Source organism: Pristiophorus japonicus, chromosome 8 (genome assembly GCF_044704955.1).
Source record: "Pristiophorus japonicus isolate sPriJap1 chromosome 8, sPriJap1.hap1, whole genome shotgun sequence".
NCBI classification, from domain to species: Eukaryota; Metazoa; Chordata; class Chondrichthyes; family Pristiophoridae; genus Pristiophorus; species Pristiophorus japonicus.
In genome coordinates, this window is record NC_091984.1 from 18,378,611 (window position 1) to 18,397,397 (window position 18,787).

The following is an 18,787-nucleotide window of genomic DNA, read 5'->3' on the forward strand; positions in this document are numbered from 1 at the left end:
TACAATCTATATTAACAACTTGGAAGAAGGGACTGAGTGTAATGTAGCTAAGTTTGCTGACGATACAAAGATGGGAGGAAAAGCAATGTGTGAGGAGCACATAAAAAATCTGCAAAAGGACATAGGCAGGCTAAGTGAGTGGGCAAAAATTTGGCAGATGGAGTATAATGTTGGAAAGTGTGAGGTCATGCACTTTGGCAGAAAAAATCAAAGAGCAAGTTATTATTTAAATAGAGAAAGATTGCAAAGTGTCGCAGTACAGCGGGACCTGGGGGCACTTGTGCATGAAACACAAAAGGATAGTATGTAGGTACAGCAAGTGATCAGGAAGACCAATGGAATCTTGGCCTTTATTGCAAAGGGGATGGAGTATAAAAGCAGAGAAGTCTTGCTGTAGTTATACAAGGTTTTGGTGAGGCCACACCTGGAATACTGCATGCAGTTTTGGATTCCATATTTATGAAAGGATATACTTGCTTTGGGGGCTGTTCAGAGAAGGTTCACTAGGTTGATTCCGGGGATGAGGGGGGTTGACTTATGAGGAAAGGTTGAGCGGTTTGGGCCTCTACTCATTGGAATTCAAAATAATGAGAGGTGATCTAATTGAAACATATAAGATTATGAGGGGGCTTGACAAGGTGGATGCAGAGAGGATGTTTCCACTGATAGGGGAGATTAGAACTAGAGGGCATGATCTTAGAATAAGGGGCCACCCATTTCAAACTGAGATGAGGAGAAATTTCTTCTCTGAAGGTTGTAAATCTGTGGAATTCGCTGCCTCAGAGAGCTGTGGAAGCTGGGACATTGAATAAATTTAAGACAGAAATAGACAGTTTCTTAAACGATAAGGGGATAAGGAGTTATGGGGAGCGGGCAGGGAAGTGGAACTGAGTCCATGATCAGATCAGCCATGATCTTATTGAATGGCGGAGCAGGCTCGAGGGGCCGTATGGCCTACTCCTCCTATTTCTTATGTTCTTATGTATTCATATGCCAGAAAGGATCTTAGTTGCACAATAAAATACAACTGTTACTCCACAGTCAGATGCTTAGTGCTGTTTTGTGCCAGTGCAATGCTCCACCCATTGATCATTGCCAACTTCCTCTTCAGTTCCAGTGTCAGCTCACCATTAGTATTTGCGGTTCCTCCAGTGCAGCATTACCTACAAGGCTAACCTGAAAACTAGATTAAGCCCAGTTTCATTCTGGTATATGGACCAGCTATTGCTGCCTTCTCCTATTTAATAAGTAGGAGACACCAGGAGGCCACCCCTGGGGTTGCCAAGCATGAACTTCAAATTGAGTTCCAAGCTCACTTCACAGGAGTAGGGTTCTGTGAGAAAATGTTTCCCAGGAAATTTACAGTACTGTACAGGTTAGATCTTTGGCCTTGGCTTGGAACAGCAGTGTGCCTTTATTTTGGAGGCTCTAATTCCTGTTGACCTTCAGATGTGCTGAAAAGACCAACTTTTGTTACGGAGATGGGAAAGATTTCATTTTACTGAAATGCCGCACTTCCCGGTAATGAGTGATTTTAAAAGAGTGCCCTATTTTCATTGTCAAAAGGACCAAGGGCCTGAGAAAATCTTCTCTGCTATTCGTATTTTGTGGAGAGAGACTTGTATGACCTTTCATGGCCTCAGGACATCGCAAAGCGCTTTACAGCCAATGAAATACTTTTGAAGTATAGTCACTGTTGTAATGTAGAAAATGCAATAGGCAATTTGTGCACAGCAATGTCCCACAAACCAAAATGTGCTAATGGCCAGATCATTTGTAGGTGTTGATTGAGGGATAAATATCGGGCAGGATACTGGGAAGAACTCCCTTGCTCTTCTTCCAAATATTGCCATTGGATCTTTTTCATCCAACTGAGAAGGCAGATGAGGCCTGGTTTTCGCGCCTCATCTGAAAGACGGCACCTCCGACAGTGCAGTACTCCCTCAGTACTGCACTGGAGCATCAGCCTAGATCATGTGCTCAAGTCTCGGGAGTGGGACTTAAACCCACAACCTTCTGGCTTACAGACGAGATTGCTATCAACTGAGTCCCCGCTGACACCATGGAGACCAAGTTTCTTGGCTTTCCTTGTCTTCAAAAAAAAATGTATACCCTAAGCTACTGGTTGGTAGTGTGCATTACCCTCTGTTACCAAACACAAAAGCTAAATACTGCGAATGCTAGAAATTTGAAAGAAAATCAGAAATGCTTAAATACTCAGCAGTTCAGGCAGCATCTGTTGAGAGGAAAACAGAGTTAATGTTTCTCTCTTCACAGATGCTGACTGACCTGCTGAGTATTTAAGCATTTTCTGTTTTTATTAACCTCTGTTACCAGCTAGCCCCCTGATGAGATCCTGCGAGAGCAACTGCGTTTCCAGATTCTCATCAGGCCTTTCTTGCACAATAAATTGTTTACTTGTATAACTTGTTTAGTTGTTTTCCTGAATGTACCTAAAAGTGAAAATGCTCCTAGAAAAGTTGAGGGAATTACATCAATTGCATTTCTCTACCATTTAGCAAAAGTTATAACTATTTCTTAAGTATGTCTGAAATTCTGAATTACCTCATGACACGATTTGCATGAACTTGTAGGGCGATGGTAAATTCTGCAAACAAGCTTTAGAACTGGGCAGGGATAAAGAAAAGCTTTGTTCAGCTTTGTTATCTTTATTTGTGTCTGAATACCTCCGGTTCTGGCCTCTTGTGCATCCCCGTTTTTCCATGCTCCACAATTGCCGGCCGTGCCATCATCTGTCTAGACCCTAAGGTCTGGAATTCTCTCCTCCTTTAAGACGTTCCTTAAAACCTACCTCTTTGACCAAGTTTTTGGTCATCTGTCCGAAGATCTCCTCCTGTGTTTTGGTGTTAAGTTTTGTTTCATAACGCTCCTGCGAAGTGCCTTGAAACGTTTTACTATGTTAAAAGCGCTATATAAATACAAGTTGTTGGTTGGACAATTTTATGCTGCATAATATAGGAACATTGAGTTTTTCCTGCAGGTATGGGAAATATTGTTTGCACTAGCTTCAAATAATATGTGTTGTGGAAATCTAGAAAGCTGAAACTTGGAATAATTAAGGGGGCGGGGGTGAGTCTGTGTGCGTAACAATTTTGGGGGAGAATAACTTGCTACACCTCAAATTGAATATTGTGCCTTTACTGATCAGACTTTGAAAATGAAACTGATTATTTTCAATACTTTATTCTGAAGGTGGCATCATAAGTTGTTTTTTTTTAACATAAACTTTTTCAGGTAATAAGAGGAAGGATTTGTGACGACTCCAAGTCAGAAACATTTAACCAGCTGTGGAGTGTAGAAGAACAGGTAAACTTTCCCTTCTCACAGCAAAATGTTTTGGTGTCGAGCAGAACAACCGTGAAACTTCAGGAGTCGCAAAAAACCATCGAGTCAGCCTGCCCAACTGGGCCTATCGTCCAAGTCTCGTTTCAGGACTTGAGTTGACTGTTTCTCAACCTGAAATTTGTAGTCCTTTACTCTCCATTGAATCAGGAATTGAACCATTTTGTTTTTGAAGAGAGTCAGTATTTGCTCTAGTCAGTGAGAGTCTATTCCATAAGTTTTCAGGCATTAAGGTATTCCTTTAAAAGGGAGTCGAGGGTTATGGGGAGCGAGTAGGGAAGTGGAGTTGAGGCCAAGATCAGATCAGCTGTGATCTTATTAAATGGCGGAGCAGGCTCCAGGAGACAAATGGCCTACTCCTGCTCTTATTTCTTATGTTCTTATGGAAGGGACATTGAGCGAGTCCATTTTATTCGAAGAACTCCCTTTATTTTATGCTTGCAAAAAGTAGACTTCTCAAAATCTCATTTGACTTTTTGTTTATAAAAGTTAATTTTCTGAACTCCCAAGAAGCACGCTCAAGGTCGGGCCCCCACCCTGCCAGGTTGATCTGTGACATCTCTTTGATGATCTTCTCTGGGTCCATCAATTCATACATTAGCTATGGTTTCAGATGGATGACTGGTGACTGACTGACTTCTAGACTTCTGCTAATGTTACTTTGTGAATGGCCTGGAAACTATTCACCCCCGCCCCCATTTTTGCCTCCCTCATTGTCGCTTAAATCTGTGGTCATCCCTACAATCCCTCCCTCTTACTGGTGCTGTCCAGATACTGTGAAAAGTTGTATTGTACAAGCAGAGGAAATACAGCAATTAACTTACCAACCAATTCTGAACCAGTACAGTAATGAATATTGACCAAGTCTGTGACCTCCCTGTATCTTGATTTGTTTTTAAAGAAACGATTAGAGGAACTGCTCCTTAAATATCCTCCAGAAGAAGTGGAAACGCGACGCTGGCAAAAGATAGCAGACAAACTAGGCAACAGAACCGCCAAACAGGTAACTGCAGTATTCAGCAGAGGTGTTGCAGGTCTTCAATATAAGCTTAAGCTCATTTCCATCAATGTTTTATTATATCTAATGATTTATGTGTTTGTAGTGCAGACTATGTAAATGTTCATTATTACAAACGTCATATTGTTTATCGCAGGGTGTCCAAGCTTTTTTTCATCATGAGTTGCATAGGTGCGCAGCCCCTGGGACCCACACATAAGGATCAAATCCATGTTTTCTGTTAATTCACATATCTAGTTACTGATGTGAAACCACCAGATTTAGGTGTAACGAATCAATTCGGGTGCAGCATAATGGTTATGGCATTGGATTAATAACCTAGAGATCGAGTTTAAATCCCACTATGAAATTGAACTCAGTAAATGTGCTAAATTTGTGGCTTGGCACCAGAAATAAAAGTGGACCGTGAAAATTGCTGGATTGTCGTAAAACCCCAATGGGTTCACTGCCCTTCAGGGGACGGAGGCTGCATCCCCTACCTGGCTTGGCCTTATTGTGACTTCACACCCACACTATGTGGTTGATTCTTAATGCTCTGTGAAGTAGCCTAGCAAATCTCCCCCCCCGCCCTCCCGCCCCACCTCAGTTGCTTTTGGGCCCACCTTGGTTGTTGATTTAATATATTATTTTCTTTGTGGTATAATATAACTAGAGATCTGAGGATAACAGCCACTTGAGCCAATTACCATCCAATCCGTCTCAATCATCGGAAAAGTGATGAAAGGTGTCGTCAACAGTGCTATTAATCATCACTTACTCATCAATAGCCTGCTCACCGATACCGAGTTTGGGTTCTGCCAGGACCACTCTGCCCCAAACCTCATTAGAGCCTTGGTCTAAACATGGACAAAAGAGCTTGATTCCAGAGGTGAGGTGAGAGTGATTGCCCTTGACATCAGGGCAGTATTTGATCGCGTGTGGCATCAAGGAGCCCTAGTAAAATTGAAGTCAATGGGAATCGGGGAAAACTCTCGACTGGCTGGAGTCATACCTAGCACGAAGGAAGATGGTTGTGGTGGTTGGAGGCCAAGCATCTCAGCCCTGGATATCGCAGCAGGAGTTCCTCAGGACTGTGTACCTTGGCCCAACCATCTTCAGCTGCTTCACTCATAACCTTCCTTCCATCATAAGGTCAGAAGTGGGGACTAAAAAGCTAATATCAGTAATGGTGATCATGAAACTACCATAAAAATCCATCTGGTCCTTTCGGGAAGGAAATCTACCATCCTTACCTGGTCTGGGTCATATGTGACTCTAAATCCACAGTAATGTGGTTGACTCTTAACTGCCCCCTGAAATGGCCAAGCAAGCCGCTCAGTTGTACCAAACCACTATGAAAAAGACCTGCACCACATGGACTGCAGTGGTTTAAGAGGTTGGCTCACCACTATCTTCTCGAGGGCAATTAGGGATGGTCCTTGCCAGTGATGCCCACATCTTTTGAATGAATAAAAAAATCCTAAGTGGGGATATTCGCTGATGATTGCACAGTGTTCAGTTACGTTCGCAACTCCTCAGATAATGAAGCAGTCCATGCCAGCATGAAGCAAGACCTGGATAACATTCAGGCTTGGGTTGATAAGTGGCAAGTAATATTCATACCAGGCAATGACTATCTCCAACAAGTGAGAGTCTAACCATCGCCCCTTGGCATTCAATGGCATTACCATCGCCGAATCTCCCACCATCAACATCCTGGGAGTCACCATTAAACAGAAACTTAAATGAACCAGCCGCATAAATACTGTGGCAACGAGCAGAAGTGCTGGGTATTCTGTAGTGAATTTCTTACCTCCTAACTCCCTAAAGCTTTCCCACCATCTACAAGGCACAAGTCAGGAGTGTGATGGAATACTCTCCACTTGCCTGGATGAGTGCAGCTTCAACAACACACAAGAAGCTTGACATCATCCAGGACAAAGTAATCCACTTGATTGGCACCCCATCCACCACCTTCAATATTCACTCTGTCCGTGGCTGCATTGTGTACCATCTATAAGATGCACTGCAGCAACCCACCATGGCTTCTTCGACAGCACTTCTCAAACCCGCGACCTCTACCACCTAGAGGGACAAAGGTTATAGGCACATGGGAGCACCATCACCTGCAAGTTCCCCTCCAAGTCACACACCATCCTGACTTAAAAATATATCACAATTCCTTCACCGTCTCTGGGTCATAATCCTGGAAATCCCTCCCTAACAGCATTATGGCAGTACCTTCACCATGTGGACTGCAGCGGTGTAAGAAGGTGGCTCACCATCACTTTCTCAAGGGCAATTGGGGATAGACAATGCATGCTGGCCTTGCCAGCGACGCCCACATCCCAGGAATGAATAATAAAAAAAGAATGGCACTATTTCGAGGAAGAGCTGGAGAGTTCTCCCCGGTGCCCTGGCCAATATTTATCCCTTAACCAACACCACTAAATCAGATGATCTGGTCATTATCTCATTCCTGTTTATGGGACCTTGCTGTGCAAATTGGCTGCCACGTTTCCTACATCGCAACACTTCAAAATTACTCAATTGGCTGCAATGCGCTTTGGGACGTCCTGATGTCATGCAAGGTGCAGTACAAATACAAGCTCTTTATGAATATTACACTGAGATGGTATTTTGGCACATGGTAGAATGAATGTGAATTTGACGTTATGGAGTATAGAGGCAAACAGAAAATTATAAATGCTGAGTTTGATAAACGGCCACGCCTGAAACATTAGCCATTTTTCCCATAGATGCCAATTGTCTGTGTTCTTTCATCCTAGTTATTTTGTGTCTCTGCTTTCACCAGGTTGCCAGCAGGGTGCAGAAATATTTCATCAAGCTAGCTAAAGCTGGGATCCCTATTCCGGGCAGAACTCCAAATGTGTACCTGCATTCAAAAAAGGTATTGTGGTTTGTGTGCATCAGACTTGAGCAGATAACGCATGTGGCCATTTTCCTTTGCTCTCAGTACCATTCGTTCCTTTATTTGTTTTTTCCAACTTGTCCTTTCCTAGCTTCGATGAACTTCACGCCGTATGCTTGAGGTTGTCCAGGTAATGGGAATCTCCACAGATGCTGTTGTCATTTCCTGATTGATCCACTAGGTGGACGAGTGCAGTGCAGGATTGAAGTGCTCTCTAGATGATTACTGAAGACTGTCTAATGGGAGAAGCAGAGTGTAACAGTCTGTCATAGCAATTCACTCTCTGTTCTCATGTTTGAGACTCCAGTAATGTAGCTATGAGGCTATTATTTTATTTTGTGTTTTTAAATACATTATCATGTGAAGTGATTCCTCATGCACTAATCTCCCAAAATATGTAATGCTAAATATTATCGAATAGAAGTGAACAAATGCATAGATTTGTCCCAATAAACTGAACAAATTAAACAGCCACAAGACGCTACAAAATTGCTTCTGTTTGAAGTGACACAGATTTAAGATAATTGGCAAAAGAACCAGATGAGGTTTTTTCTTTACGCTTTGAGTTGCAATGATCTGGAATGCACTAGCTAAAAGGGTGATGGAGGCAGATTCGATAGTAACTTTCAAAAGGAGATTGGATATATACTTGAAATGGAGAAATTTGCAGGATGATGAGAAAAGAGCAGGGGAGTGGAACCAATTGGATAGCTCTTTCGAAGAGCACGATGGCCCGGATCTGTGCTGTATGATTCCATCACAATGGCCCGAAATTTTCTGGATTGCACTTAATGCAGATATGATGCCAATGGGAACTTTCAGGCAAATTCCTGAGAGTCGCATCAATATATGCTGGAATGTAATCATTGGTGTAAAACGAGTAGAAATCAGCGTAAATAATCGGGGTCCGAAGAAGGCGAGGAACATTCCTTTTTAAGTCCCTCTTTATCTTATTCATATCATAAAAATTAAAGTTTGAAGTCATCGAACCATCATTTATGTACACGAAGCACAACATGTTTAAGGAAGATTGATTGAGGAAGCTTTTCTGTTTTTAATGTAACATATTCTGATGCTATGAAAAGCATTCAAAGATACAGTGCAGGTCTCAATAAAGAGAAATAAAATTTTAAAATTGACATAAAAGACCACAAGGCCCTATTGCACCTAAAAGTTTGGGCGTGATTTATGCCCATTCAGAACGGGCATAAATGCGGGAAACTTGTGTTTTCTGGTCTTTTGAGAGGTTGAAGCTATGTTAATAAGCTAAGTGCGGTTTCGGTGGACGTAACTAAAGGAGCAGTGCAAATGATTCAGGAAATTCTCACGTACAGATTTTTCATTGTAAAACTTGCATAAATCAGTTCCAGGGTCAGTGGGGAAACTTCACTTTTACTCTGAAACTTTCCAGGGTAATGTTGATTTGGGCAGTTTATGTACCTTAATATGGGATTCGCATAGCCTTGTATATTTAGAATCATAGGTTAATACATCACAGAAGCAGGCCATTCAGCCCATTGAGTCTATGCTGATTCTTTCAAAGAGCAATCCAGTCTTCATGGTAGAAGACACTAAAAACATCCCAATAGTGGATAATCAAGGGGCTATAGAGAGGAAGGAATTTAACACAATCACTCTCACTCAAAAAGAAGTACTCGGTAAAATAATGGGACTAAAGACGAACAAGTCCCCTGGACCCGATGGCTTGCATCCTAGGGTCTTAAAAGAAGTAGCTGCAGAAATAGAGGATGCATTGGTTGTAATCTGCCAATATTCCCTGGATTCTGGGGAGGTCCCAGCTGATTGGAAAACCGCAAATGTAATGCCCCTATTTTTAAAAAAGTGCCAGACGGAAAGCAGGAAACTATAGACCAGTTAAGCTAACATCTGTGGTTGGAAATAAGCTTGAGTCCATTATTAAGGAAGCAGTAGCAGGGCATCTGGAAAAGCATGATTCAATCAAGCAGAGTCAACATGGTTTTATGAAAGTGAAATCATGTTTGACAAATTTACTGGAGTTCTTTGAGGATATAACGAGCAGAATCGATAAGGGGGAACTAGTGGATGTGGTGTATTTGGATTTCCAGAAGGCATTTGATAAAGTGCCACATAAAAGGTTACTGCTAAAGATAAAAGCTCACAAGATTGAGGGTAATATATTAGCATGGATAGAGGATTGGCTAACTAACAGAAAACAGAGAGTCGGGATAAATGGGTCATTTTCCAGTTGGCAAACAGTAACTAGTGGGGTGCCACAGGGATCGGTGCTGGGGCCTCAACTATTTGCAATCTATATTAATGATTTGGATGAAGGGACCAAGTGTAATGTAGCCAAGTTTGCTGATGATACAAAGATGGGTGGGAAAGCAAATTGTGAGGAGGGCACAAGAAATCTGCAATGGGATATAGATAGGCTAAGTGAGTGGGCAAAAATTTGGCAGATGGAGTATAATGTGGAAAATGTGAGGTTATCCACTTTGGCAGAAAAAAATAGAAAAGCAAATTATAATTTAAAGGAAGAAAAATTGCAAAGTGCTGCAGTACAGAGAGACCTGAGGGTCATTGTGCATGAAACACAAAGTTAATATGCAGGTACAACAAATAATCAGGAAGGCAAATGGAATGTTGGCCTTTATTGCAAGGGGGATGGAATATAAAAACAGAGAAGTCCTGCTGTAAGGGCATTGGTGAGGCCACACCTAGAGTACTGCATACAGTTTTAGTCTCCATATTTAAGGAAGGATATACTTGCATTGGAGGTTGTTCAGAGAAGGTTCACGAGGTTGATTCCGGAGATAAGGGGGTTGATTTATGAAGGTAGGTTGGGCCTATACTCATTGGAGTTCAGAAGAATGAGAGGTGATCTTATCGAAACATTTAAGATAATGAGGGGGCTCGACGAGGTGGATGCAGTGAGGATATTTCCACTCGTGGGAAACTAAAACTAGAGGGCACAGTCTCAGAATAAGCCCACTTAAAACTGAGCTGAGGAGGAATTTCTTCTCTGAGGGTTGTAAATCTGTGGAATTCTCTGCCCCAGAGAGCTGTGGAGGCTGGGTCATTGAATATATTTAAGGCGGAGATAGACAGATATTTGAGCGAAAAGGGTTATGCGGAGCGGGCAGTGGAGTGGAGCGGAGCTGAGTCCATGATCAGATCAGCCACGATCTTATTAAATGGCGGAGCAGGCTCGAGAGGCCAAATGGCCTACTCCTGCTCCTATTTCTTATGTTCTTAGTCCCACTCCCCCACTCTTTCCCCATATCCTTGCAATTCCCTTTTGAAGGCTACTATTGAATTTGTATCCACCACTCTGTCATGCAGTGCATTCCAAATCCTAAGCATTCGTCACGTAAAATGTTTTCCCTCATGTCACCCCTGGTTCTTTTGCCGCTCACCTTAAATCTGTGCCCTGTCGATATCGACCCTTCAGCCATTAGAAACAGTTTCTCTTTATTTACTCTTATCTAAATCCTTCGTGATTTTAAACACCTCTATCAAATATCCTTTTGGACTTCTCTGTTCCTGATTAAACCGAGGCCCCATCTGCTCTCTCAGGTGGACGTAAAAGGCACTATTTCGAAGAAGAACGGGAGTTATCCCCGGTGACTTGGCCAATGTTTACCCCCTCAATCAACATCACTAATGAAAAAAATAATTATCTGGTCATGATCACATTGTTTCTGGGAGCTTACAATGTGGACTACGCTTTAAAAAAAAAAAAAAAAAAAAATACTTTATTGACTGTAAAGCACTTTGGGACGTCCGGTGGTCATGAAAGTCGCTATATAAATGCAAGGCTTTTCTTTCTTTCAAGAAAAACAACCCCTGCTTCTCTAGTCTATCCACGAAACTGTAATCCCTCATCCCTGGAACCATTCTATAAATCTCTTCTGTACCTTCTCCAAAGCCTTCACATCCCTCCTAAAGTGTAGTGCCCAGAATTGAGCACAATACTCCAGCTGGGCCAAACTCGTGTTTTATACAGGTTTAGCATAATTTGCTGGCATTTGTACTCTATGCCTCTATTTATTAACCCCAGAATTCCAAATACTTTATTAACTGCTTTTTCCACCTTCAGAGATCTGTGGGCAAGAACCCCCAAGTCTCTCTGTTCTTGCACCCCCTTTAAAATTGTACCATTTAGTATGTATGGTGTCTCCTCATTCTTCCTATCAAAATGTATCCGCTCACACTTCTCTGCTTTGAATTTCATCTCACATGTGTCCACCTATTCCACCAGCCTATCTATGTCCTCTTGAAGACTATTTCTATCTTCCTCACTGTTGACTACACTTCAAAGTTTTGTCTCATCTGCAAATTTTTAAATTGCGCCATGGACCCCCAAGTCAAAGTCATTAATGTATATCAAAACAACAGCACTGGAGAAGTACCACCAACACTACCTCTGCAAAATCCTGCAAATCCATTGGCAGGATAGGCACACCAACGTCAGTGTTCTCACTCAGGCCAACATCCCCAGCACCGAAGCATTGACCACGCTCGACCAGCTCCAATTGACAGGCTACATGCCCGATACTAGACTCCCGAAACAAGTGCTCTACTCCGAGCTCCGACACGGCAAGCGAGCCCCAGGATGGCAGTGAAAACGCTTCAAGGACACCCTCAAAATCCTCCTTGAAAAATGCAACATCCCCACCGACACTTGGGATCCCTGGCCCAAGACCGCTCAAAGTGGAGGAGAAGCCTTCGAGAAGGTGCCGAACACTTCGAGTCTCTTCGTTTGGAGCATGCAGAAGCTAAGTCCAAACAGCGGAAGGAGCGTACGACAAATCAAGCACCCCACCCACCCATCCCTTCAACCACCACCTGCCCCACCTGTGACAGAGTCTGTTGATCCTGCATTGGTCTCACCAGTCGCCTTAGAACTCATATTAGTGTGGAAGCAAGTCATTCCCGACTCCGGGGGACTGCCTAAGAGAAGGAGAGATTCCTAGTACTGAACCTTGGGGAACACCACCGTATAACTCACTCCTTCTTCCTTCACTTTACCACCTTATTCTGTATTAATTCTTAAAATATTTGATTTTTATACAGTTCTCTCCTCGCTCTCTCCATATATTCTGTTCATCTCTTTAAATTTTCTTCCACATTTAATATCAAATGTTTATCTGCACACCGCCTGTGATAATGAGAGCTTCACCATGCACAATGTAGTTCCATTTCTTGCTAACATCTTAAAAAAACCCAATAAATATGGTTGATTAAGATGACAAAGATTCATGTTTTGCATACAGAAGCCAGATGTTGACACGTGTTTAAAGGGGGATATATTGCTTTGATAAACAAGCTAGATTTGAGTACATTCTAACAGCGGTGTTTCACCTCTGGGACAATTTCCTGACACGATACCATCTCCTTTCCAATCTTGTTACCAGCACATCTTGAGTTACATTGTTATTCTTGGAATCACTTTGGTTCACTTGTATCACTCTCACCTCTAATTCAGCGCATTGTGAATCAAAGCACCTTGTTAGGAGTTGAACACAAAATACTGACACTCCAGGGCAGTACTGAGGGAGTGCTGGATTGTTGGAGGTGTTGTTTTTCAGATAACATTCTGTCTCCAGGCAGATGTAAAACATTACCACAGCGCTATTCAAAGAAAAGGGAGTTGTCCTGGTTAACACTCAATCAACACTACCAAAAGTAGATTTTTAAGACATTCATTTATTTGCTGTAAGCAAGTTTGCTGTCGCATTTCCTTATGACAGTGATTGCACTTTAAAGGTAATTCATTGGTTGTGAAGTACTTTGAGATATTACATAAGAACATAAGAAATAGGAACAGGAGTAGGCCATACAGCCCCTCGAACCTGCTCCGCCATTCAATAAGATCATGGCTGATCTGATAATGGACTCAGCTCCACTTCCCTGCCTGCTCCCCATAACCCCATATTCCTTTATCGTTTAAGAAACTGTCTATTTCTATCATAAATTTATTCAATGTCCCAGCTTCCACAACTCTGAGGCAGCGAATTCCACAGATTTATAACCCTCTGAGAGAAGAAATTTCTGCTCATCTCAGTTTTAAATGGGTGGCCCCTTATTCTAAGATCATGCCCTCTAGTTCTAGTCTCCCTCATCAGTGGAAACATCCTCTCTGCATCCACCTTGTCAAGCCCCCTCATAATCTTATATGTTTCGATAAGATCACCCCTCATTCTTCTGAATTCCAATGAGTAGAGGCCCAACCTATTCACCCTTTCCTCATAAGTCAACTCCCTCATCTTCGGAATCAACCCAGTGAACCTTCTCTGAACTGCCTCCAAAGCATGTATATCCTTTCGTAACTATGGAAACCAAAACTACACGCAGTATTCCAGGTGTGGCCTCACCAATATCCTGTATAGCTGTAGCAAGACTTCCCTGCTTTTATATTCCATCCCCTTTGCAAGATTCCATTGGCCTTCCTGATCACTTGCTGTACCTGCAAACGATCTTTTTGTGTTTCATGCACAAGTACCCCCAGGTCCCGCTGTACTGCAGCACTTTGCAATCTTTTTCCATTTAAATAAAGTGCCAAAGTGCATGACCTCAGACTTTCCAACATTATACTCCATCTGCCAAACTTTTGCCCACTCACTTAGCCTGTCTATGTCCTTTTCCAGATTTTTTGTGTCCTCGCACATTGCTTTTCCTCCCACCTTTGTATCGTCAGCAAACTTGGCTACGTTACACTAAGTCCTTTCTTCCAAGTCGTTAATATATTGTAAATAGTTGGGGTCCCAGCACTGATCCCTGCAACACCCCACTAGTTACCGGTTGCCAACCAGAGAATGAACCATTTATCCCGACTCTGTTTTCTGTTAGTTAGCCAATCCTCTACCATGCTAATATATTACCCCCAACCCCGCAAACTTTTATCTTGTGCAGTAACCGTTTATGTGGCACCTTGTCAAGTGCTTTCTGGAAGTCCAAATACACCATATCCACTGGTTCCCCCCTATTATCCACTCTGTTCGTTACATCCTCAAAGAACTCCAGCAAATTTGTCAAACATGTCTTCCCCTTCATAAATCCATGTTGACTCTGCCTGACCGAATTTTGCTTTTCCAAATGTCCTGCTACTGCTTCTTTAATAATGGACTCCAGCATTTTCCCAACCACAGATGTTAGGCTCACTGGTCTATAGTTTCCTGCTTTTTGTCTACCTCCTTTTTTTTAAATAGGGGCGTTACATTTGCAGTCTTCCAATCTGCTGGGACCTCCCCAGAATCCAGGAAATTTTGGTAAATTACAACCAATGCATCCACAATCCCTGCCGCTACTTCTCTTAAGACCCTAGGATACAAGCCATCAGGTCCAGGGGATTTATCTGCCTTTAGTCCCATTATCTTACTGAGTACCACCTTAGTGATTGTGATTATGTTAAGTTCCTCCCCCCCTATAGCCTCTTGACTATCCACTGTTGGAATATTGTTAGTGTCCTCTGATGATTGTTGTATAGAATCATAAAAATTTACAGAACAGAAGGTGGCCATTTCGGCCCATCGTATCCGCGCTGGCCAACAAAGAGCCATCCAGCCTAATCCCACTTTCAGCTCTTGGTCCGTAACCCTGTAGGTTACGGCACTTCAGGTGCACATCTAAGTACTTTTTAAATGTGTTGCGGATTTCAGGCAGTGAGTTCCAGACCCCCATGAAGACATTTCCCCTCAAATCTCCTCTAAACCTCCTACCAATTAGTTTAAATCCATGCCCCCTGGTTGTTGACCCTCTGCTAAGGAAAATAGGTCCATCCTATCTACTCTATCTAGGCCCCTCATAATTTTATACACCTCAATAAGGTCTCCCCTCAGCCTCATCTTTTCCAAAGAAAACAAACTCAGCCTATCCAATCTTTCCTCGTAGCTAAAATTCTCCAGTCCATGCAACATCCTCGTAAATTTACTCTGTACCCTCTCTAGTGTAATCACATCTTTCCTGTAATGTGGTGACCAGAACTGCACACAGTACTGTAGCTGTGGCCTAACTGGTGTTTTATATAGTTCAAACATAACCTCCCTGCTTATTGTATTCTATGCCTTGGCTAATAAAGGCAAGTATTCCATATGCCACCTTAACCAGCTTATTTACCTGTCCTGCTACCTTCAGGGATCTGTGGACATGCACTCCAAGGTCTTTTTGTTCCTATACACTTCTCAGTGTCCTACCATTTAATGTGTATTATTCCCGTGCCTTGTTGGCCCTCACCAAATGCATTACCTCACACTTCTCCGGATTGAATTCCATTTTCCACTGTTCTGCCCATCTGACCTGTTCATTGATATATTCCTGCAGTCTACAGCTTTTTTCTTCATTATTCGATTTTAGTATCATCTGCAAACTTCTTAATCATACCTCCTACATTCAAGTCTAAAAATATAAAGTGTTTTATTTAAATGCACGTTCTATATATATGTTGTCACTCTGGTAGGTATTAAAGAGATCAGTGTTGTAAAATAACAAAGCAGATAATGCTGGAAACACTGAGCAGGTCAGTCAGTATCTGTGGAAAGAACAGACATGTTAATGTTTCAGGTGGGTCAGAACAGGAAGGACCTACGCCTAAAAAATAGCTTGTTCGGTCTCTCCACAGACACTGCCCGACCTGTTGAATATTTCCAGCATTCTCTGTTCATGTTTCATTTCGAGCATCTGCGGTATTTTGCTTTTTAGTTTATTCTGGAAAAACAGCACGGCTGGATAAATAAATTTGTGTTTTTTTTCCCCCACACTTCCCTTCAAAATGTTAGTCTTCAAATAGGCGCCAGCACCCTCTCAACAAGCACCTCTTCCGGCCGTCCACTTTCATGACGTCGCATGAACCTCCTGTCTATATGGATGATGAAGACGACAGGAGCAGTTTCTACAGCAGTCAGCTCGATGCAGCCGCTGATGACGAGGTCTCGGTAAGTTACTCTAAAGAGTGTATGGCCTCGGATTTGCTGGAGTGGACCATCTCATGGTGTGCCCTGTTAGAATTTTCCCCTCAACCTTCAGCTCGGAAAATTGTTGTGCTGCAAATCACTGGAAGTGCGAGCTGATAATAGGGGGCCCTGGGTGAACGAGGTGACCAACAGTGTATCTCCTTAACCAGAGATGAATGAGATTTAAGGATAGTAAAGGAAACGGGAACAATGGAGAAGGTGGGCGAATTGGAGTCAAATCAGGTACAGAAAGAGAAATAAAGAGAGGGAAAGAAAGACTGGATGAAGAGAGAGAGAGAGAAAAAAAGAACAAAGTAAATGTAATTTTTTTTTAAAATTCTGCTTTTTAAAAATCTCTTACCCAACCCAATTCCCCAACTGGAATACTGTGTCCAATTCTGGGCACCACACTTTAGGAAGGGTGTGAAGGCCTTGAAGAGAGTAGCGAAAAGATTTATGAGAATGATTTCAGCACTGGAGAAGCGGGGGTTGTTCTCCTTCGAGCAGAGAAGAGTGAGAGGAGATTTGATAGAGGTGTTCAAAAACATGAGGGGTCTGGACAGAATCGATAGCGGGAAACTAACCATTGGCAGAAGGGTCGAGAACCAGAGGACATAGATTTAAGGTGATTGGCAAAAGAACCAAAGGCGATGTATGAAAACATTTTTTTTATCAGCGAGTGATTAAGATCTGGAATGCACTGCTTGAAAGGGTGATGGAGGCAGATTCAATCTTATCTTTCAAAGGGGAATTGGATAAGTTTCTGAAGGAATAACATTTTCAGAGTTACAGGGAAAGGGTGGGGGAGTGGGACTAGCTGAGAGCCAGCACAGGCTCAACGGGCGGAATGGTCTTCCGCGCTGTTGTCATTCAATAAACACTTTACTACCTGTAGGACTGAGACTCCACAGTTTCAATTGTTTCTTTTTTGGTCCAAAGAGATTGATAGGCATTGCAGGAACATAAATCTCTTCATTAACAAGATACAAACCCTAGCTTTCTGCAGTGAGTTTAATTGTCAATTAATGGGCAAATGTTGTAACTTCATGGAACTCACAGGGGGTGGTTGAGGGCGAGCAGCCATTTTCGTGAGGCTAACATAAGTTGCTTGATAATTTACACATTGTGTGTAAAATTGCCACGTCACTGGATGCTGGGGGCAGTGTGTGCCTTTGGTTTATTCCCAAAAAGCGTCTTTATTTTAAGGAAGATCCCCTTTAAAAACAAAGCCTGTTGCCTTTAATTATTCACGGTTGTTTTATGTAGGACTTGTTGCTCGATGTTTCACTTCATATAGTCACTGACTGACCAGTTTACAGAGATTGAATTAGTTATTGAGGAAAGAAAGCTTTCTCTGTGTTCCTTGGATATCTTGCCTTTCAAATCTACGTAATTATTGACATTTAAGCTGTCGAACTACAAATATCTGATCGATGCGGCCTTTTCATGCTACATTATGAATTAACGTCAACTATAGCTTGAACAGAGTTACTCTGAGAAATGTGATGCTACTTTCTTCTTTCTTACTTCCTTCTGTCATAATAAATTGAATAGATTATCTGGTCATTATCACACAGTTTGGAGATGGAGAAAGTGCAATGTGACTCGAAGATGAGAGGGAGATGTGCACATGAGTGGTGTATTTCGAACTTAAAGAATGAGGGTGGGAGGTTTAGTGATGCAGTGGATACAAGATTAATAAATGATGCCCTTCGAGCATTGAAAGGTTTTCAGCTTTCTGAATATATCGTTTTTCTGTGTGTGTGAGTGTATATACTAATTGGAGCGCTCTTTCAAAGAGCCAGCACAGGCACGATGGACTGAATGGCCGCCTGTGCTTTTGGTTCTATGATATATGCGTATGTTTGTGTGTATATACATATATATATATGTGTGTGTGTGTATATGTGTGTGTGCACCAATGTTTCCTCTGATTTTTTGCCCATGCAAGGGCTCTTTATATTTGCTCTGTGGCCGTGCGTGCACAATATATATATATATATATATCTCTTCCAGCTGGTGAGCGGCCTGCGCGTGACCTCGCGATCGCTGCGTGGCTGCGCACCTTAGGGAGAAGAGTGCATGCTATATTTATATTTTTTATATATATATACACACACACACACACATGCGCATGTATATACATTCCCTGTGACAAAGCTTCCTTCAACAAACACTCCATGCAAAGAGATTTCTCCCAAGCCTGTTCCTCACTCTCACTTAAATTGATAACTCCTCTTTGCTGACTCGACAAACAAATTAAGTCGTCTTTCCCTATTTACTCTGTTAAATCTCATCAAAGTTTTAAAAGCTGTTAATTTTTCATTTCGCTTCTCTGCTCCTGTGGAAATTTTCCCTTTAACACAAGCCTCCCTTCCCAACCCTGGCACAAGCCGCAATGAATCTACATTATACACTCTCCATGGCTTTAATGTCCTTTCTATAATCAGGCGCGCAAAAGTGGGCACAGAGCTCTCTCTGATTGTGGTTTAACTGATATCTTATATAAGTTTATCATTACTTCTTTGTTCGTTCTCTATGCCCCTATTTATAAAACCTTGG

The 18,787-nt window shown here is 42.2% G+C and overlaps 1 protein-coding gene across 5 annotated transcripts in view; it reads left to right on the forward strand.

Annotated features, from left to right (window-relative positions):
• Positions 1-18,787, forward strand: part of zzz3 (zinc finger, ZZ-type containing 3) — a 144,687-nt gene that overhangs the window by 109,074 nt on the left and 16,826 nt on the right. For 4 of the 5 annotated variants that reach the window (XM_070886540.1, XM_070886544.1, XM_070886541.1 and 1 more), the window contains 4 exons: positions 3,256-3,327; positions 4,265-4,366; positions 7,176-7,271; positions 16,052-16,207. In XM_070886540.1, coding sequence (XP_070742641.1) covers positions 3,256-3,327; positions 4,265-4,366; positions 7,176-7,271; positions 16,052-16,207 — 426 coding nt within the window. The remainder of the gene's footprint in view (positions 1-3,255; positions 3,328-4,264; positions 4,367-7,175; positions 7,272-16,051; positions 16,208-18,787) is intronic. The other variant, XM_070886542.1, reaches the window with a different exon arrangement.